The 22,860-nt window shown below is 41.2% G+C and overlaps 1 protein-coding gene and 1 long non-coding RNA gene across 4 annotated transcripts in view; one reads left to right on the top strand and one right to left on the bottom strand.

The window, feature by feature from the left end:
* Positions 1-22,860, bottom strand: part of LOC147024202 (stannin-like) — a 72,890-nt gene that overhangs the window by 44,057 nt on the left and 5,973 nt on the right. For 2 of the 3 annotated variants that reach the window (XM_085883872.1, XM_085883873.1), the window contains exon 2: positions 19,681-21,145. The exons of the other annotated variant lie outside the window; for it this stretch is intronic. In XM_085883872.1, the coding sequence (XP_085739998.1) occupies positions 20,762-21,034 (273 nt within the window). In that variant the 5' untranslated portion in view covers positions 21,035-21,145 and the 3' untranslated portion in view covers positions 19,681-20,761. Of the gene's footprint in view, positions 1-19,680; positions 21,146-22,860 lie in introns of those variants that run through there. 3 annotated transcript variants of the gene reach the window in all.
* The window catches only part of LOC147024201 (uncharacterized), a 22,115-nt gene continuing 15,923 nt past the window's right edge, over positions 16,669-22,860 (top strand). The window contains exon 1 of the long non-coding RNA XR_015058920.1: positions 16,669-17,236. This is a non-coding gene — a long non-coding RNA (uncharacterized LOC147024201). The remainder of the gene's footprint in view (positions 17,237-22,860) is intronic.

The following is a 22,860-nucleotide window of genomic DNA, read 5'->3' as shown; positions in this document are numbered from 1 at the left end:
CCCTTGTCGTTTGTCCTTCCCACTCCCGCCCCTCTTGTCTCATGCCCCCCCCCCCCTTGATGTGCGTTGTGTATTCGCTCTCATACGAGCCTCGACAAGGAATTAAAAAAAACAAATAATTGCGATGTACCCAGCGATTCATAGCTATGTTGAACAGGCATTCGATAATGAGTGAGGAAAGTGAAAAAAATCAACCTTTATCGTGAAGAAATCGTTGCGGCCTGTTCCAAGTCAAGGCATGGTTGAGCAGGCCAAAAAAACATGGCAGCTTCAGACCCCATTGAGGTTACACAGGAAATTCCTCAAGACTCCACCCAGAGAGCGAGGTGGCCAAGGATCTCCTGATGAAGGGTACAATTAAATATGGTCGTCTTCAAAAGGGGTGTTTTAATTCACCCAAACACCCAATTTTCAGTTATTTACTTCCTTGAAATTTTCTTAGTAAACATGCAAAGTTTCAGGTTGCTAGGTTTTATGGTTTTGGAGTTATGGAGGAGACGTACTGACACACTGACACATCCATCCATTCCATCCCTTGGGACCATACACTGTGCAGAGCATTGGTACTGCCTAAGCAGTCTCGTTGGCTATTGGGCACAATCCTGGATGGGTCGCCACTCCGACACAGGATAACAGCAAGCTGGTACTCATTTTGCCGACCTCGGAAGGATGACAGGCTGAGTCAACCCCACCTGGTATTAATTCAACAGCCAAGCAGGATTTGAACTCAGGAACCGAGGAGTTAAAACTAGGATCCCAAGCCCACCAATCTAGCTTTAAAGCCATCACCAGGCATACACTGACACACATTGACATTTATTAGTACAGACACATGCAGGACCTATAGAAAGTCTACACCCCCTTTCAAAATTTTCAACTTTTGTTTCCTTATAGCCTGGAATGAAGTTGCAATAAATCAGACTTTTTGAACTTTTATTTACACGTTGTAACCCACAATTTCCAAGTCAAAAACAAGTTCTACAAATTTCAGAAAATTAATCAAGAATACAAAACGAGAATATCTTGGTTGGATAAGTGTCTACCTGCCCCCCCCCCCTTATGATTACAATTGTAAGTTCGCTCAGGTGTAACAAATCACCTTCAAATTCACACACCAAGTTAATTTTCCTCCACCTGTGTTCAACTGTAGTGATTCTGATTATTTCAGAATAAAATCAGCTGCTCCTGTAGGTTTCCTCTGTTGGGTGGTGCATTTCACAGCAGCCTCTACCCTGAGTACCAAGCTTTCAAAAGACCTCCAAGATAAAGTTGTGGAAAGGCACAGATCAGGGGATGGGTATAAAAATATCTCAAAAGCCTTGAATATCCCTTGGAGCACAGTCAAGACAATCATTAAGATGTGGAAGGCATATGTTGCCACCAAGACCCTGCCGAGATCAGGCTGCCCCTCCAACTGGATGACCGAGCAAGGAGGAGACTGATCAGAGAGGCCACCAAGAGGCCAATGGCAACTTTGAAAGAGCTACATGCCTTTATGGCAAAGAATAGTCACTATGCATGTGACATTAATATTTCAAACACACCACAAGTCTGGCCTGTATGGTAGGGTGGCAAGAAGGAAGCCATGACACAAAGAAGTCCACCTTGAGTCCCTTTTGAGGTATGCAAAAATCCACTCCAGAGATTCTGAAGCCACGTGGCAAAAAGTTTTATGATCCAACGAAACCAAGTTGGAACTCTTTGGCTTTTATGCAAAATGTTACATTTGGCGCAAACCCAATACAGCACATCACACAATAAGCACCATCCCTACTGTGAAGCATGTTTGTGGCAGCATCATGTTATAGGGATGTTTCTCATCACCAGGGAATGGAAAACTTGTCAGGATAGAAGGGAAAATGGATGGAACAAAATCCAGAAAAATCCAAGAGGAAAACCTGCTGCCCTCTGCAAGAAAGCTGAATTTGGAATGCAAGTTCACCTTTCAGCATGACAACGACCCGAAGCACAGAGCCGAAGCTACACTGGTGTGGCTAAGGAACAAAAAGATAAACGTCCTTGAGTGGCCCAGTCAGAGCCCTGACTTAAATCCAATCGAAAATCTGTGGCATGACTTGAAGTTTGATGTCCATCAATGTTCGCCACACAACTTGATTAAGCTTGAACAGTTTTGTGCAGAAGAAATGGCAAATATTGCCCAATCAAGGTGTGCAAAGTTGGTAGAGACCTATCCCAACAGACTCACAGCTGTAATTGCTGTCAAAGGTGTTTCCACCAATTATTAACTCAGAGAGGGGTGGACATTTATCCAACAATGATATTCTAGTTTTGTAATTTCAATTAATTTTCTGGAATTTGGAGAATTTGTTTTTCCTTTGGAAATTGTGGGTTACGATGCGTAAATATAGGTGGGAAAAGTCTGATTTAATGCAGTTTAATTCCGGGCTAAAAGGCAACAAAGGGTGAGAAATTTGAAAGGGGGCGTAGACTTTCTATTGGCACTGTATTTGTTCAGTGACAGCACAGGACAGGTTACGTGCAGTGTTATTGTGAGAAAAATCTGAGGATACCTGAAGACCCGATAGCTCAATGGGCTTTCACCATGTCAGTGATGAGGTCCTTGTGTTTGAGTCCTGGGTTGAGTCAGAATTTTTTCACACTAGCCCCATGCAGGAATTTATTCCTGTTTTTCCACACATGCATATCTATAATAATAGAAGGCAACGTGTCTGTGTGTGTGTGTGTGTGTGTGTGTGTGTGTGTGTGTGTGTGTGTGTGTGTGTGTGTGTGTGTGTGTGTGTCCTCTATAACACCAAAGCCATAAAACTTAGCAGTCTGAAACTTTGCATGCATACTCAAAAAAAGACATCAAGGAAGTGCAAGAGTGAAAATTGGATGTTTCGGTTAATTAAAACACCACTTTTGAAGATAATTAACGGCCTTATTTAATTATATCCTTCGTCATGAGATCCTCGGCCACCTCACTCTCTGAGGTTTAAAGGTGTTTCCTGGGTAATCTCACTGGGATCTGCAGCAGCTATGTTTTTTTGGCCTGCTCAACCATGCTTTGACTTGGAACAGGCCACAACGATATCTTAATGATAATTTTTTTTTTTCACTTTCCTCACTCATATTAACGAATGGTGGAAAGGGGGGGGGGGGTTTGGGCAGGATGGTGCTGTGTTAACAAGGTAGGATTTAAGTCTAGTTTCTCCCAGTATGTGATTGCCCCCTGTGACCTTTTCCTACGTTTTTGCATTTATAAAGCCGGCAATAAAAGAACCAAGTTTTTATGCCAACAAAAAGAACATCAGACCTGAACGTTTCTGAGCAGGCAAAAAGCCTGCCTTCCTGGCTTTGTACTGGCAGTCCATGCCCCCTGAGGTTGATGATGGGTCAGGGGATTTCAGAGAAGGAGAAGGTGCTGGAGAGACAAGAGGCCAGTTTGAAGAAAAGTGTGAGGCTCTGGTTCGTCTCGGTACGATGAAATAGCAGTGCGATTCTCATTGTTTGGGCTGATGTGAATTTACTTGCATGCTGGAACATGACGCTGGCCATTGTCTGTTTGGCTGAGTTGCGAAGTTTGTGCACTTTGGAAGGAGAAGAAGAGGAACGTGTCTCTCAGCAATAACTTGGGAGTCTCCTGTCGGTGTTCAAGGAAGAAGGCAGCACGAATTGCTGTGGACCTAGTGGACCGAGTGCTAAGAGAGGAGTAGTGTGGCAATCTCGATTGTGCGAAGAAACTGTATGGTGGGTTGTGGGCCCTGTCGTTGAAGACAGTCGGGGCGAATTACCTTACGGACGTGGCTGCGAGGAGCGACTTGGTGCCATTTTTGGTGTGTTATCCCGCACGATGGCTACGCAGTTCGACGACACCAGGCTCCTAAAATGACATCTCTGGACATAAAGCTGAGTACCAGCATAAAGTGAGGATTTTCTTTTATTTTTATCTTTCCCCTCGTCTGTTTTTGTGATTGAATGGAGACATCTCGAATAGGGATTATTTTTACTTCATTTTTCATTATCGCCTTTTGGTTTATTTTCATTATAACTCGTTGATTTATGTTTAATAAACCATCATTTGTTGAATTTACTTGTGTTTGTTTACTCGTAAGTTTGAGGATAAACCTATGTGTTTCCACGATGGTGAATGCCTCTGGTAAAGCGCCTTCACCGTCCTCCATCTCGCGCATGCCAGCATCTCCAAGGATTTCAGCTATTCGCCTCCAAGTTAAAACTGTTCGGCTGTCCATCCAGGTCGGTGTTAATCAGCCTGAACACGACAATATTTACCAGCAGGGTATGCGTACACACTACAAGCAACTACTCAGGTTGAATCCTCTGGGCAGACATAATAAATATATATGCTTTATATACCTGATGATGTGGATTGTGAGCGAGATTTATATGGAAGCGCACGAGGTTACAATGATATACAGAATCACTTGCAATTGCTTTCTTTCTAATGGATGTGAAGTCCGGTCTTTCTCAGATGTTATTAGATCCACGTGGAGGATCTCTAAGTCTTACTCACGTTGTTGTTCTTCATCTTCTTCTTGTGGACTTCTTTGTTTCACAGCCTACAGTTTTCATCGAAACTTCCTGAAACTTGACGTATATATGTAAAAATACCCTGCACAGACAGTAACCATCTCCGATTTTGAAAATTCCTCCTAGAAAAAAAGTTATGACGTCACAATATCTCCGCTAATTGAAATCGCCTAAAAAATTATCTCCGAAACTAGGCAAGCTTTTTGAATTCTGTTTGCGGGAATCGAACAGGGCATTAGCAGAGATGAATTACCGCACATACGATACATCACTATGACGTCATATCAATTTTATGACGTCATTCCTATTTTTTGACATTTTTTGTTTCACAACCCAGAGTTTTGATCGGATCTTCGTGAAACTTGCCATGTATATGCAGAAAGCCCACGCGCAGGCAGTAACCATCTCCGATTTTGGAAATTTTTCCTAGAAAAAAAGTTGACATCATAATATCGCCGCTAATGGAAATCGTCTACACCATTATCTCCGAAACTAGGCAAGCTGTTTGAATTTTGTTTGTGGGAATGAAGCCGGGCATTAGCACAGATTATAATTTATCACAAACCTGATACATCCCAATGACGTCATATTCGTTTTTACGACGTCATCATTAAGAGGACGAGGATCTTAGCTCATTTGTTGTGCAAGCATTTTGCAAAGAGCTAAATAACTCAGGTAAATCAAGAATTTGTGATTATAATGAAGTCTTTCTTGAAAAGTTTACAGCTATAGTAGCAAGGAAATCCAACACAGGTGAAGGCCATTCAGCCCATCATGCCTGCGCGAACACTACACCAACCCAAGATCATTTTAATTAATGAGAAAAAAAAAATGTATTTTTTGTTGTTGATGTTGTTGTAATTTTTAATGTTTAATTTTTTTATTTTCTTCCCTTCAGAGAGGGGACATGGGCTTGGTTAAAAACACACATCAACCACACAACCCCCCCTTGACAAGACCCCCACCAACAGCACTCCGCACACAATCACCCATCAATACTCAAACTACCTAAAAGTCTTATCAACATCCCCATACCCCTCTATCTCCATAACTTCCAGGTACCTGTCTAATTCTAATTTAAACTTATCTACTTTTTCTGCTGCCACTACCTTTCCAGGGAGACTATTCCATGCATTAACTACTCTCTGAGTGAAAGTCCCCTGCCTTGCTACTATCATAACTCTCCTCTCCTTTACTCTCAGTCTATGGCCCCTGGTTATATCACTGTCTACTCTGTTGAATAATTCATCTTCACTTATTTTATCTCTACCTTTCATGACCTTAAACATCTTTATCATATCTTCTCACAACCGCCTCCTTTCTCCTGTATTAAGCCCTGTCTCCTTCAGCCGCTTCTCATAGCCGAGTCTAGCGAGACCCGGAATCAATCTAGTAGCCCCCACGCTGAACCTTCTCTATGGCATCTATGTCCTTCCGGAACTGTGGTGACCAAAACTGCACACAATATTCTAGATGTGGCCCTCACTAAATTCCTGTGCAATGTTAACACCACCTCCTTTGATTTATAATTGATCCCCCTCCGAATACAACCTAAAACCCCATTTGCTTGACCGAAAGCTGCCTGGCACTGTGCTGCCTGCTTACCTCCCGCATATCCTTCTCCTGTGTGACACGCTCCAAAATTACTCCTTAACATCCTTTAACCTCTGTTTTCATTGTTCTTTCCCATCCCCAACACCTTACACTTGCTCAGGTTAAATTACATCTGCCAATCTTTTACCCAATCCATACAAGTATCAATACTCTCTTGTATCTGTTCACCACCCCCTCTGCTATCCACCTTTCCTCCAAGCTTTGTGTCATCTGCAAATTTGGAAAGCTTACTCTTTACCCCAATATTCAAATCGTTGATGTAAATATTGAATAGCAATAGTCTGATCCGTGAGGTACCCCACTACTTATATCCTCCCAGCGAGATATCCTCCCACTCACAGCCACTCTTTGCTTCCTATCACTAAGCCAGTTGACAATCCAATTAGCTACCTGGATTGCCACTCCACAAGCCCTCACTTTGGCTAACAACCTCCGATGTGGTACCTTATCAAATGCCTTCTTAAAGTCCAGATATACTATGTCCACTTCCTTTCCCTCATCCACCCAATCAGACACTGCTTCATAGAACTCGAAAAGATTTCTTAAACAGGAACTACCTTTGTTAAACCCACACTGACTACCTTTAATTAGTTTGTATTTGTTTAAATGGTTCCTCATCCGGTCTTCAATTAATATCTCCAACACCTTCCCTACAACTGAAGTCAAACTAACAGGTCTATAGTTTCCCAATTCTTCTCTGGATCCTTTCTTAAATCATGGTGTTATATTTGCTACTCTCCAATCCTCCGGTACCTGTCCTGACTCCAGTGAGCTATTGAAAATATCCGTTAACATCTCGATTACCTGCTCAACAACCTCCATCAATACTCTCGGGTGTGTATTATCTTGACCCGGAACCTTATCTACTCTTAGATTACCGAGCTGTTCCTTTACTTCCTCCACTCCAACCTGGATCTTCTGTAAAAGCCCTTCTTCACCTCCTCGATAGATACTCTCTGCTATTGGCAATTCTCCTGACTGTTCTTGTGTAAAAGTTGAAGAAAAATACCTGTTTAATAAGCCTGCCGTCTCACTTTCATCAATAACCTCTCTCCCGGTGCTATTCCTCAATGGGCTCACACTGGTCCTAACCTGTTCTTTTCCCCTGATATACTTAAAGAAAGCCTTGCTATTATATTTAATATTGTTAGCCATGCCCTTCTCATACTCACTTTTGGCTTGCCGAGTTATTTTGTTAACTTGCCTCTGTTTACTCCGATAGTGATATAAATCAAACTCCAGTCCTGTTATTTTAAACCTTATAATTGCCTTTTGCTTCTCCTTAATAGCGTTCCTTATCTCACTGCTCAACCACTTTAACCTCTTTCTGTTTCTAGTTTTACACCTCATTGGAATGTACTTACTCTGCACTCTACACATTTGGTCCTTGAAGGTTTCCCATTTATCTGATGCAGATTGTCCTGTTGTTGGAGTCTCCCAATCTACATCTCCCAATTCTCGCCTGCTACCCTCAAACTTTGCCTTCCTGAAATCTAATAGCCTTACCCTACTATCTTGAAGTCTAACCCTCAAGAGAATCTTTGCACACACAATGTTATGGTCACTTACTCCTAAATGCTCCCAAACCTCCACATCCTCCACCATATTGGGATCGTTACTTAAAAGGAGGTCGAACACTGCACTCCCCCTCGTGGGCTTATCTACAAACTGGGTTTAAAAAGCAATCTTGGAATAAAACTCGGAAATCCTCATCCGCTCTGCCCTTTCTCTATTCCTGGACCCAATCTATCCCTGGCAAGTTAAAAGTTAAAAGTAACTTTTAATGCAAATAAGGCAAAGTTATGAAATAAGAGGCAGAAGAGGAGCATGTTATGGCTAAAGGTATAAAATAAGAGGTGGGAGTAGGAATAAAATGAGAGTTCTAAGAACATTTTTTTAATGAATATAAAAAGAAACACTTAATTAAATAAAAAATAAGCGAATAAAAAGAATTAAATATTCAAAAAATTACAAAAATAAAAACAATTAAATAAGAAAAATCAATAAATAAATTGCTACGTTGCTAAATAAATAATTGACAAATGGCTAAAATTATAAAATACAGTAGTTCTGAAATAAGAGTTGCTTGTTACCATTGCCGAGCAACCAGTTCCAGTGGAAGCTCCATTGTATTGGGTCACGTGATTTGCAGTGAGCAGACAGAGTGCTCAATAAACCCATCAAAGATGATGGAATTATTCACTGATGTCAAATGAATCATCGAAATGACACGTTCTTTTCTGTTTCATATTTATTGCAAAGAAGCTTTATACAGCCCATGTACAATCTCCAATTTTCCAATTTTCTCCAGGGAACCTTTTTAACCACACAATATACAAGGTTTATGTGAGAAACATAGATTATGGACAAGGCTCATGCAAAGCTGTCAATCCGACCGTGCCAAACCTCTTCAGATTAGTCCCCGGAATCCATACTTCCCAAATACAATATGAACGCGCCTCACAGAGGCCAGTTTTCCAGCAGACACGGCGTGGATATGACTCTGTCTTTCATTGCCTCATGTCTTCCAAACAGTATTTTTTGTTGTGAGAATTTGAGGACAGGAAGGTGCAACAAACGCCTTTGCTTTTAAAACCCTGTTACGCATAATTGCTTCTTTCCACCCTGTGTTGCTCGCATTGCTCATTTCACATTCGTTTTCAGTTTTCCCTTAGTTTAGAGACACATCTGGCAAGTATAACTATTAGCAAAATAAAGTGTGCATCCATCTGTTAGCTGTAGAATATTTACTCAGTCTAAACATCAGAAACAGACAATACAAGTCAAGTATAAGCATCATGTCACCTAATACTTTATTCACTATTTTGCCCTTCACATCAGGCTTTATGATGGGCACGTACCCTGTGTATGAAGCAAATAAATGGATATAAATAATCAGGCTCACAGATTTTTTTTTTTTTGGCTGTGTTAGTTCGCAATTACAAACACTTAAAACGGTGTCATGCTGAGGTTTGAGAATGGTGGGGAGACTTTTAAACCTTGATCACTGGTTTTCCTGAGTGTTTAAAGCTTGTGAAATAAATATATTAACTTTAAAGGCATTAATTGTTCAAAAATTTCATTTTGTTTCTTGAACTGAAGACCTTAATTGTACTTTATTTTGTGCTGTGGTTTAATTTGAAGATGGTAGTCATATTTTGCCACAACTATTGACTTTAGATCACAAATACAATTAGATTGTCAAATGCCAAATGCCAAAACCTTCCAGGTAAATATTATGTGACACACACACACATTCCAATATATATATATATGAAAATGTAAATAATAATAATAATAATAATATACTAGTGCTGGGCCGATATCGGTGTCAATAATCGGCAAACTTTCTGTAATCGTCATCGGCCAATTGGAGTCAGTGTGATTGCTGATTACAGTAGTCTCTATGCAACCCAAAAACCTTGAGTAGCTTTCAGAATTGATTAGGGCAAATTAAAAAAACAACGTTGCATTATCGATATTTCAAGGAGATGTGCGTAAACATTATTCTTTATAAACAGCTAGCAATCGTCATGTGATGGGTAGAAAAAAAATTTGGCTGGGTAATTTGGAAAACATGTTAATACAGCAAACGGCTCGGAAATTGGGAAAATCACAATGAGCTTCAAATCTACCTTAGCGAATCGAAGATCTATCGCCGAAATGATCCACTAGACTGGTGGAAATGTAACGCTGCAAGATTCCTGAAACTTGCACGCCTCGCACGGAAACAATTGTCGCCCCTTCCCTCCAGCATATCAAGCGAAATATTGTTCAGTTCTGCTTGTGCAGCATATGAGAACAAAAGAAACGGTCTTTCATCTGAAAAGGCAGAGAAACTCATCTTTCTCAAAACGAATCTGAGCTTTGTGCACTGTAAATATTAGAATTCTTAACCATGGTATTTTCCTTATTTTGAACGATGTGAGCAAGGGTAACAAGGTAATGCAGGAGTTGGTCTCCTGCCAAACTTGGTAAATCACTGGGTGAGTAGCCCCCAGACGTGCGCTGATACCACCATTAATAACAGAGTTAATGGCCGATTGATTTACTTACTGTGTGAACGATTGCTCGGAATGGAACCCCTTTGTAACCCGGGTACTCCCTGCACTGTATTTTGTAGAAAACCTGCTTTTCACATAATCAAGTTGCTGTGCTTTTCAATACATGATGACAGGTTGCTGTGTCATTTGATACACCAATCAATTAGAGAGGGATTAAAATGTATCAATTCACAGCCACTCAATAACGTCTATCGTGGGCACGGCACCGATCCAGCACTTCATGTGTGTGCAAAGCATTAGGACGTCATTATTTACCACTTTATAATCGGCATCGGTATTTTTTATTTTTTGAGTATTTTTCCTTTTCAAAATCGGTAATCGGTTATCGTCAAACTTTCTTATTGACCCAGCACTAATAATTTAGTTTGTGGACAAAAAAATTGGAAACACCAATGTAAAGTCACTGAATAGGGTGTTGGGCCACCACGTGTGGCCAGTACGGCCTGTATGCGCCGTGATAGAGTCCACCAGTGTCTAGTATTCTGCAGGAGGGATGTAGCACCATTCTTCCATGAGAAAGTCAATCAACTCACTCCTGTTTGATGAAGGTGGAAAAAGCTGTCTCAGGCATCGTTCTAGAATATCCCACAAATGCTCGATTGAGTTCAGATCTGGTGACTCAGAAGGCCAAGGCATTTTGGAATGTCATGTCATGACATTGATGACATCAATGTCATGCTCATGAAACCATTGGGCGACAACATGTGCTCTGTCGATGGTGGCATTGGCGGATCTCCTCTTGCAGTTCAGATCTGGTGACTCAGAAGGCCATGACATATGGATAACATCAATGTCATGCTCATCAAACCATTGGGCGACCACATGTGCTCTGTCAATGGTGGCATTGGGGGATCTCCTCTTGCAGCCATGCTAGCGATAATTATTGGCAACCAGGCTGGAGCAGCATTTTTAGACATGACCCTAAGCATTCTGGGATGTTATTTTCTTAATTAACCCATTGGCCACACCTGTGTGGAAGCCTTTGCTTGGTGTCCCTCATTTACCATATATATATATATATATATATATATATATATATATATATATATATATATATATATATATTAATGCCTCGCTGCTCCACAAAACTAAGGGGTGGATTCATAATTTAACTGACAGGTTTTATGGACACAGTAAACGATCGTGTATGTTGGCATGATGAGGCCAAAATATGGGTGAAACCATGGTCGATGGCTACACTGTCCTTTACTTGTGACCTTTAAAATCTTAGTCTTTAAAATAGACCCACATGTGCCCGTGTAAGCCGTCTGGAATTGCAGGTGAAGTGGTGTGCATGTGCACGGTGCTGAATGCCATGTTGCATTTATCAGGTTGGAAGGGTTGCTTCTAGTTATATATATATATATCCTGGTGTTGGCGCAGTGGTTAGGGCAGTGGCTTGGGATCCAAAAGGTCCTGAGTTCAAGCCCCGTTGGGCCACTGAATTAATACACCAGGGGGTTGACTCAGCCTGTCATCCTTCCGAGGTCGGCGAAGTAAGTACCAGTGTACTGGGCCGGTGTATACCCCGGTTAAAATAGGTGTACCATATCCCTGTGTCGTAAGAGGCGACCAGGGTTGCGTCAGGGAGGGCATCCGGCGTATAACATGTGCCAAATCACTATGCGGATCATACAGATGATCCCCTGTGGCGACCCCTAACGGGAGCAGCCGAAAGAAGAATATATATATACATATATATATATAAACATATATATATATATATATATATATATATATATATATATATATATATATATATATATATATATATATATACATACATACATATATTGGTACAGATCTGGAAACCATTTGCATTTAACATACAGATGTCCCAAAAGTCAGTTATGTCGTTAAGTATGTGTGTAGTCAGATCCCCTACGTTTTGTCTCGTGGAAGAATCAAAGGCATGCGTTGCGATTTCTTTTTAGTTTGGTTATGAAATCTTTACATCCAACGAACCCTCCAACGAACAACCAACAACCAATCCATTCCCCATCACGATCCACTACCCACCCGCTGTCCACAAGCACTCTGACTTGTCAAGGCAAGGTCTTGCAGCCGTTCCTTGCCACTTCCACCAACGTTCCTTCCACAAACGTTGTAACTCTTGCACGACGGCCTGTGCAACATTGATACTGTTACTCGTCAAGTATGAACCCGCGTGGAAGACTGGCTGGGGTTTCCCGGCAGGGGCCGTTGCAGCGTTGATACTGTTACTCGTCGAGTGTGGGCCCGCTTGGAGGAGTGGCTGCGGTTTCCCGGCAGGGGCCAAGGCCCCGCCCCGGAAAGGTGGGCCGTAGGAGCTGTCCAATCAGAGGCGGACAGCAAGGTGTGTTCACCAAGGCCCCTCCCTGCTGAGGGAGCTCCATAAATTCTCGAGCACTCTCTGAGGCAGTTGGTCTTTTTGAGGTCTTGGAGAGTCTTTTGGTGTCTTGGAGAGTCTTTTAAAAGTTCTTTGAAGAGTTTTTAGTGGGCGTCGAGGTGGCGAACGTGTCTCTGCTGGCCCTCTACGAGGAAGGGACTCTACGATCCCGACCCCCCCTCCGTGGACCCCAGCCATTCACCACCTGAGCTCCACCACGAACCTTGAGTCCCACACTTGCGACTGGGGACCAAACCAGCGACCATTGTCAGGTGCCGCATTGCGGAGCACGCCCTTCTTCCGACAGTCAGGTACACCATCGAACTCTAGTCCCCAGCTTGTCTCTTTCCACGGCTGTGAGGGTCCAATAAAGAACTCTGGGTTTCTTTTCATTTTGTGTGTGTGTCTGCGTGTGGGCCCATCTTGTAACTTGAACTGAATAAGTGTTTTTGGAACATTGTAAATACTTCTTGCATATTCGTGTTAAGTCTTGCTTTGTGTCTTCATTTACTGTAAGTAAAACTTGTTAGAAATGTTTCCAGTTCGTTTTCGTCCCTTCTTGAATTGGTCCAGCATGGTTCGTATCTGAGTTTAGGCAGGGTTTTATCCCAGATAATCCGTGCATTCCAGCCAGCACTGCTTTGGCAGTTTCCGCTCGGCTGCACCCGAACCGGAGTTGGTAGTCGGTAGTTGGAACTCTACCGCAGTCGATAGAGTGACCCGGTTCGAGCAAGACGTGCTGAGGGCGTGGTTTCCCCGGTAGTCGAAATCGCGTCGTTAATTAGGTAAATTGGTTATAGACAAATAGACCCTACGCTACGCGGTTGAGATATTGGCGTCCACGATCGGCTAGACCTCCCGCCGTCTCGCGGAGTTATCCGAGCGACGGCCTACAATTCCGTGGAGTTTGGTGGGAGATGACGCAAGCTTTCCCCACCTAGTGGTCGTTCTCACCACCGACCCCCGGCCCACAACAATATATTGACACCTTTTGACAAAATTGGTTAAAAAAAAAAAAAAAAAAACCTTTAGAATTTTTCTCATCATAAAATCCAAAATTGATCAAAATGGGAATATGACCTGCCAGAGTTGTGTGTGCTGTTCAAAATGTTCAAAAGAGAAACTCATGATAGTCCAAGTAATGGTAACATTAAAAAAATATTTAAATACACTGTTTAGGGAAATGTAATTATTGGAAGGAAATGTTTTTCTCACTAATCATGTATCGTACTGCTATTTTAATGGCCCCAATTATTCCCACCATCTTGTCGGGTCAACTGAGCAGCGTTTCTCACACAAATCTTTCATGAAATAGCTGGCCAAGCATGACATTCAACTGAAATTAACCGTAATTTGGAATTTGTTCAGGGTGCCAGTTCTAACTTACCTACTCTTCATGAAAGACATTGAGGGACATTTAACACCCGTCAATGACCAGTACTGGTTGACGGCCTTCTGATGGATAGCTTATATTATTTATACTTATAATATGTAATTATATTATAGATACTCATAAATATAAGTAATTATATACACCAATATACTGAAGAAAAAAAACCCTTTGCGTTTCTTAGACTATATTGTTGTATCTTGTTCTAAGAACTTTACGGACATCCCCATGTAGTACCAAAATAGAACTGGCTGTGCAGCTGTGTCAGTCAAGGTCAATAACAATCAGAGCAGTTGAACTTGCGTGGCAGCACGTGTGAGACAAAGGCCTCGCGAAGAGGCAGCATTCACAGCTTGCTCCACAACACGTCAAATTGTTTACTAGATGTTGCCAGTTGCTGTTCCAACTTTGAAATAATAAAATATTTCATAAATCGCAAGTGGTTTGTTTGCAAACGTTTCATTTTAAACAATTCAAATGCTCTGTGATCTTATGAAATATCATGAAATATGGAATTTGGAAAGGGGTGTTAGCATGCTGGTCATTAAGCTGGTGATATATTTCATGATCAAAAGGAATTCTTCTTGCATCTGATCGAGTCCGACATACTTGTTTTAAACGCCTGACCATGCACCTGCTAGGCATGAAGCAGCTGAGAATCGATTTGGGTGATATTTGCTAAATCCTTGGAGGAGACAAAGGCAGCTTTGATAAAATCATATTTTTAATAACCCAGTTCTGGTGCATCATGAAACAATCCAGAAGCTGAAAAGGCAATTTAGAATAATCAAATGGGATATGTAAGGATGTCAAAAAGTGATGAGATAAAATGTAATGCATTCATGAAACATTTGCACTAAGTTCATCATAAATTTAGTGCTCAAGTCATTGCAATCAAAGACTGTTGCTTTTGCGTGATGCTTTTGTGGAACTTCTATGTTTTGAGACAAATAAAGACTTCCCCAACAGGTTTACAAAACTTGAACTGGCCCTCATATAGTCGTAACTTAATGATTCAGGCAGTTTCAAAAGAGCCATATATATTAAACAAATAAAACTTTGAAATCTAATGACAAAATGATAAATTGACCATCATGGCCACATCTCATGTTGTCGATTATCATGCTGAGCAAGGCGGTTAATCCCCTGGAAGATCAACTAGCCCACGAAAGGGATTGGGAAAAGCACACTGAGAGCTGACGGGTGCTAGGCAAGGCGAAACGAATGACCTTCAACGTGCGTCCTTGGGTTCCAGTCGGGGACAAAGGCTGCAATTTTCCGCAAATGCTCAAAAATCTGTCGGCATGATGTCGGCTACGAGAAAGAAAAATCCTCATTGTTGTCATATCTTATGAGAATTTAAATGTCTCTATGAATCGTGCAAAAATTGGATTATTTGTTTATTTCATCGGATGGTTGATTTCGTATTTGTAGGCACAAACTGCTCAACAGCTTGATCTCCGAGTGAGCAATTTTATTCCCCCCCAGCATGAGATATAGTAGTTGGTGTGACAATCGATTGTTTATTTAAATCCAAATTACTCTCCGCCACCATTCCTTCATCCCCGGTAATTGGTCGATTTCATCAGGTCTTAAAATTATCCTTCATGAGACTACTCAAGGAAACCAAACAAAAACTACCTTCAAGCCACTTAAGTTCACATTTGTTTGTTTAACATCTACATATTTACAACAACAACAATGACTACAACTGCAGCACAACAACAAAACAAGATGCTCCTGCTTATCATGCAAGAGTCTTGAAATCTAATGTCTCCCTCCTTGCTTCCACCCAGCATCATAGTGTTGGCTCTGACTGCGGATCAATTTCACTACAAAGTGGAAGCTGATATTCATTGCAGACATCACAGGTAATGCAACATTTGTTTATCCTGGCTCGGTTACGGAAGTTCTGTCTATCATTGGCTTCCATTTTGAAAGCCCGATTGACGTCACTACTCCAAACAACCGACATTGACCAAAGAGGGTTAAACTGCTGACATAGTATACGTTTGATTGCCATAACTTGGGTCTACACTTCGGAAGAACACTTCAAAGCATTAACATATATTTCACAGTCACAAGGAGCATTCTCAAGGCTTCCATCTTTGAATCCTTCCTTTATATACTTAAACACCTAGTATCGAGGAAGGAACCATCATCAAGCAATTTGTTTACCATCCAATACTGACTTCAATAGTGCTATAACATGTTAAAAAAACATTATTAAATCATTTCAAGACCTGATAAGTTAAAATAAATATTAAAATAAATGAATTGCTGCACCTGGCACAAACATTGCAAAAAATGATTAACAGAAAATGTAATCAAGTCATAATGTAAGCAGATGGTCTACTTATGAGGTTAGTGCATTTCCACAAGCTTGCTCGGACACCATTGTTTCTTGAAAATTTGCACAAAGACTAGACGTTTATTAATAGACTCGACTTAGGGTGATAATAATAGAATAATTGTTCTCTTTACACATTCATTTTTGTTTGTGTTATTGCTGTGTCTGTCCAAGCGACAAGCTTTCAAAAGCCAGAGAAATGACAAGGTCACACATTGAACCAAGCCAAGGTGCAATGAGAACAATTTGTGGACGAGCTGGTAAAGAAACAAGCACTTGGTGCTGAAATATTGTGTTATGCATGATTGCTCTGGATGGCGCATCACCGGCGATTATTTTAAATCTCACAACTTGCACACAAGCTTATTTAGTCTTGCATTTTTAATCAACCTGTTTTTGAAGCTTCTCAAGGGAAATAGACAGCAGATTACGGAATGATAAATTATGGCACGCAATTGTAAGTCTCATGAAGGGAGCATGGAAAATCAAAAATAAAAATTAAAAAACACGACAGTACTTGTGACTGTCCACATATTGTGTACGCAAATGGAGAAGTAAGTAAGGAGTCGGGATTAAGAACGTAGCGTTGTGTATTTGACATGTAAATGGATTCTTTGTTGAATTATAAATAAAATGTGTGGAATATATAGATGTTCTTACAAAATTGTGCAGAGTGCACTTTCCTTTGAACTGTCTAGTTTGGGTTTGATTCCTGTCCTAACTATAATCTGTCAGAATGGTTATTCACAGGCAGGGTGTTTCATCACAAAATGCACTGTCCCACAGATGGACGTGAGGCTGGGTGTCCTGTCTGTCAGCATCAGCTGGTGGACGTTAAAGATTCCACGGTATCTTTCGATGAAGAGCACGTGAGTTCATCATCAACACCCTGAAAGAAATTCCAAATTCCTGCTCTGGCTACCAATGGGAAGGCAATGGTACGTTGCAATATAATTCTTGCTATAAGACTACTATTATCGCACTGAACCTTTCCTTCGGCAAATGAGAGGAGAGAATGGGTATGAACATCTATAAAAAACAAATTGAAACTTTTTTTTATGCAGTAAAACCAGAACATTTCAATAACATAAAATCTAAGTAAGATATTAGAGAAAAACTATTTGAAAAACGATTACGCTGTCATATATAAAGCATTACTGTTGCAAGAGTTGGTTATGAGATTTAAATGTTTACCCTAAGGTTCATTGTTCTTCATTATGGTGGCTTCAAGATCCAATTACTCCAAAATCACCACCAAAGTGACACACCAATCATTCTGATCCATATGTCAGATGGCTAGCATTGTAAGCGTTACTGGAAACATTGCAGTATGAATAGAATCCTGTATTGCATCATCAGCCGCTGGTTCTATAAATGCAATACCAAGAACACACAGCAAGCAAATGATACAGCTAACCATGCTATTAACAATCCAAGCACGGAGTCTTTCTGTGTGAGCTTCTTTCCGAGGCTGTAATCAAATCCGGTAGTCGAGATCGTGTATGGCAGGCGTTTCATGACAAATCGTTTCTAATTGCACCGGTGTTCTCAATCCCCAACCTTTATGACATCGTACCGCAAATTATCAGCGGCTAGATGTATTCACTCACTGACCATAGCTTAGCAAACCACTGTTGGCTTAAATCTCTATCCAGAGGCTTTCATCCCAGATATTCTCTCTGCGATCGTCCAGACAAATCAACTTTGCTGGGTATGGTTGAGGGAAGAAGTGGAAGAGGTAGAGCTTGGATGCGTAGAGGCTGCAACCAAGCTCTCTCTGCCAGAGCTTCAAGAAACAGTGCAGGATAGGGATGTTTGGAGAAATCTGATCACAAATGTCACCAGATGTCGGATACAACTTGACGGAACAAGATAACAATATTCTCTCTGCTAACTAATTTTCCTTTCAATCTGTTAGCTGTCCAATTCACTGGCTTTGTTCCTCATTTGTTCTTCTATATCAGTTCACTGGTCACTTTCGATGCAGTCCACCAAACGTTGCTCATACGCACCCAGCAATGTTATTGCAAGACCGTTTTTGGACCTCGTCTCTCCCAGTTCTAAATTTCACTGTTCATTCAACATCTAGGAAGTTGCACTTTTGTTTGTACTGTACCTTGAAATAATAAACGATTATCAAATATAAGCACCCGTTACTTTTACTAGATATCATACCCTCATTTAAATGCACATTACCTTATGATAATCCAACTACCTCTTCATACAAGTTCATCATTGTTCCTGCTTACATGTTTCACTTTCTGTGATGGTTCCCAAACTGAACAAAGCAACAGTTCCTTCTGTTTATGCTCATCATAATCAAAAATCACGTGCTGGGAAATGGACTGATTTCAATCAAATGAAAATCCTTTGAAGCCACCTTGAAAATATCAGCATCTAATTGCTCGCAAGCAAGCACAACATGCCAACAGGAAAAGGAAGCTATTGATTGTGAAATTTTACAGTGTTATTCAAAATAAATGTTCTTTTGATGTAAAATTAGAAAATCCAAAATAGACGGGCGAGAACCGCAGAGTCGCTTTCCACCTCAATCGTTTGTCCGTAATAACTGCAGTTTTTAACAAGGTCTGATGTGGGATTTATTAAATCGACCATCATTGCTTCCGGGACTCACAACACCATTGCGTCACGGCTTAAGCAATGTAATAATAGCTGCAATTGAATTCTGCAATATATTAAACCTTACATTGACATAAATTACAACCTACTAAAAATATGTGCAAAGTGCATATTTTGATCGGATTAATGATGGAATCGGTGAGAGATCCTTAGTTTGGAAAATATTTTGCATATAAGTGAAGGGGACACCACTCTCCTCGACCCCCTCCCCTCCCACATCCCCCAATGGATTGTGCACCTGAAAGCTTGTAGATTAATTATTAGATGTTTGATACTAAAATCAGTAAAATAACATGAAAAAAAGGAAACGAGAATGTATGAATGAACACTAATTACAATGAACACATTAAAAGCCTCAAAGATAAAATATGAACACAAGGCCAATGTTTGACGATGTCCAAGATGGGAACGGCCATTTGAGGGTGCAATTGATAATGTTGTGAGATATTAAAAACAAAAAGTGTTTTTTTTTTTTTGTATGTTAAAATCAATTTCACCAGTTTTTACCAAGTATGGAGAAATACAGGTATGCTAAGCTAGCAACAAACTATTTCATATTGGCATTCCAATGTCAAACGTACACACCTTATTCTGTGCTGGCACGTAAAATGTAATGCACAACAATTGACCAAATGGCAAATACACACTACGTCTGTTTGAAACAAAAACAATCTGATTTTTTTAATCTAAAGGCTGCCACCATTCAAATAAATTGCAGACCAAAGTAGGAAAAAAGGGTGGCAATCGAATTTCCGTGGTCGACGTAATAATAATTCTGCTTTGAGGGTTTTTTTTTCTACTTCTGGTTCAGTTCTGCACGATTTCACTCTGTCCAGCTGCACTCGATGCAATGGAAACACTCTCACAGCTCACATAAGTATTTTTTTCCCCCTCAAAATACTAATGTTATGGTGGTTTGAATTGCTGCTTTTGGGATAATGTTAGTTTCTGCTTTTAAGAGCAATCAAAATAAATAAATGTCTCACCATCGTAAGGACTTGTAAACCTAACGACGAGCTGCTTGAGTTCATATGCAGCAAGTGGTCCTCATATGCAACATCTCTCTTAAATAAAGATGTGGAGTTTGGTCCCCATATAAACCTACTTAACTCATGCCAGGGTCTTCTGGATTAAAAGTTGGTAACTATTTTTTTTCTGGATTGTGACTGTCACCCATAGGTACTTACTGTGTTAAAATTTTTACACATTTCACATTCGCCCAAAGTGAGCCTTTCTGAAAAGATAATATAATGTGGTATTTTAGGAAGCTTGGACAATCACCATCGTGCAGGGAAAAGTCCAAAGTTTACAGATCTTTATCTATACTTGGGTCCAGCATGGTGGTCAGAAGCTTACATTACCCAAAGAGATGTGATGAGATATCATACACTCAGAATATAATTTTCCGTTCTCTTCCATTTTTTCGAATGATTCTTTGAGATAAAAGCTTTATGTCCCATGCATTTACTTACTGTATTGTCCATATTTCTGTCATTGAACTCACAATTATGTTCAAGAAAACTTTTGTCACGTTGGCCCAAGATGGAGTGAATTTCCACTGAGGATTTGGTGGGGAGATTTGTTTCACTGCAGTAATATAGGAATAGATAACTGCAAAACGACAAGCAGACTTATGACCACAGTCATGTAGAGGCTGAGAAAAGGTTCTGAAGACAGCAGGAGGTAAGGGCAGTTGAAACGTGCAGGAGAAAACATAAGGAGATTGTGTACTTCCTTGACTTTCACTCAGTACAACTTTTCAAACCTTTTTCTTTCCCCTCCTCTTCTTCCTTTTCTCCACATGCTGGGTTTTCTGAAATGCTTTAGCCACCACCACCCGTCTGCTCCACTATCAAAATGGCCTGTCGCTCAGGGCAAGGAGCCTTTGCTGCCACTGGGGGCAGCAGAAAAGGCTCATGGATTGTCGGTGGGTCTGCCACCATGCTTTCCTGGTCTTCGGGTGCCCCCTCACCAGCACGCTGCAGCCGGAGGTAACACCAGCAGCCACATATGAGAGCTCCCAAAGCAGCAACTGCAATCAGGATTACCAGCACTGACACCACGCCAGTTGTGGGACTGTGGTCCACTGTTGACATTACTGCAAATCGCAACAATGAGGAGGGTAAAAAGGAGCTCAGCAGCAGTGATTGATCAATCCAAGAAGCAGAGGTCTTGCAGGGGTCTTGGGGTGAGCAGCTGCGTGTGGTCTGCAAAGAAGTCCCAAATCGCAACCATGAGTGTTATGCGTTTAGCTGGTTTCATTGTAAAATGAATAACATTGATAACAAATGTGAGGGTGGGAGGGGGAGGGGTTAAGATACTGACAATGGGGTGATGAGATTTGGTCGGCCAGCAATAGGTGCACAAACAACTTTCCAAGATAGGAGTCAATGGTATTCAGCATTCCCTCCTGGACTGGTTACCAGATTCCCTTTGTGCTTACAAAGAATGGGGTACTTTGCATGGCGATCTCTCCCATGAATTACATCTCGAGGCTGGCATCACTTAAGAAAGCATTCTGGTACTAATCCTGCTCTTTGCAGATGACTTCACTCTGTCCAAAATTGTTCTTCACACCTCTGCCAAGCAGGCTGCAGCAGAATCCATGTCTGCCAACCTAGAGATAATAAGCAGCTGTTCATCTACCAAGAACATTAATTTGAATGCAGGAAAGTACCACACTATCACTTTTCACCTTCATAAGGACTGGCTAGCCTGGTGTTGGCTTAACAGTCAATGCAGCTGGATTAAGATATTAGGGTCTCGAGTTTGAGCCCCTGTTCTTCTGTTGAATTAACACCAGGCAGGTTGATTCAGCCTTTCATCCTTCCGAGGTCAGCAAAATGAGTACCAGCTTACTGGTAACAGTGGGTATTGCGTCAGCCGCACAGCCGTGATCCCAGAAAATGATGCAGCCAAGCAGCCACAGGCTACATACGAATAAATGAAAAAGTACTGGCTCGTGAATCTCCCACTTATTACTGTGACAGCCTCTGGGAATGGTGTAGTGTTGGAGATCCTGGACCTCATTATCATCATATACCACCTGTCTTGGGCAGAAGCTATCAACAACTCGACCCCAAACCTGAACTCTATCTCAGAATTATCTGCAGGGCCAAATTCTTCCTCTGCCATACTTGATTTATAATGGTGTACATGGCCTTCAGCAGAAGTACCACAGAATATGACTTTCCCAAAGGGCTGGTGCAGCTGCTTCCCATCTTTCCCAAACCCACCGCCAACATCAACCCTCCCCCTCCCCTCCCTTGACATTGTGGAGTCTAAGATTCCCCCTATCATTGGCATCTTGTGAAGGGAGGCTGAGTGTCACGATCAGCTTCTCACTTCATGAAGGCAAGTTGGTAGCCTTCTGATAATTTACCAGCTCTGTTCTAGTTTTGCACGTCCCCCACTCTCAGTTCTCCACCTCACCCTTGCCTCTCCAGTTTGAATTGTAGCAGCAATTATGACCTTGTTACCCTCTTTTCCTATTCTCATTTCAGGCAGAGAATGGGAAAAATTATAACTTGGAAATTAGAATTAAAAGAGAGTGTGTGCAAATGGACCTCAAAGGTAGGGGGTGACATCTTACTGAAGTGGTGTGTCCTCTGGTTAAGCTGACACTATCAGGCTTGAATCAACAGGAAGGCCCACAGGGAGTAACAGATGAAGATATAACATTACCGAGATGATATATCATGTGTGTGTTATATATATTGTTATGGTTTTGGAAAATTTACCCCAGGGGGGACAGCTAAGCATACACGGACACGTTGGTGACCCAAAGATCAGTTATTTCATTAATCTTTGTATAGATAGTCTTTGATCCGTTATTAAAGAGTTGCTTGGGGGGGAGGGGGGAGGGGCATGCGTAGGCGAGGCTGTATTTGTCCCATGTAATGTCTTCCCCCTCTCCCTCTGT

The sequence above is a fragment of the Eptatretus burgeri genome, chromosome 6, assembly GCF_056783735.1.
Source record: "Eptatretus burgeri isolate ZD-2024b chromosome 6, Ebu_testis_v1, whole genome shotgun sequence".
NCBI lineage: Eukaryota > Metazoa > Chordata > Myxini > Myxiniformes > Myxinidae > Eptatretus > Eptatretus burgeri.
This window is presented reverse-complemented; position numbering and strand designations above follow the sequence as displayed.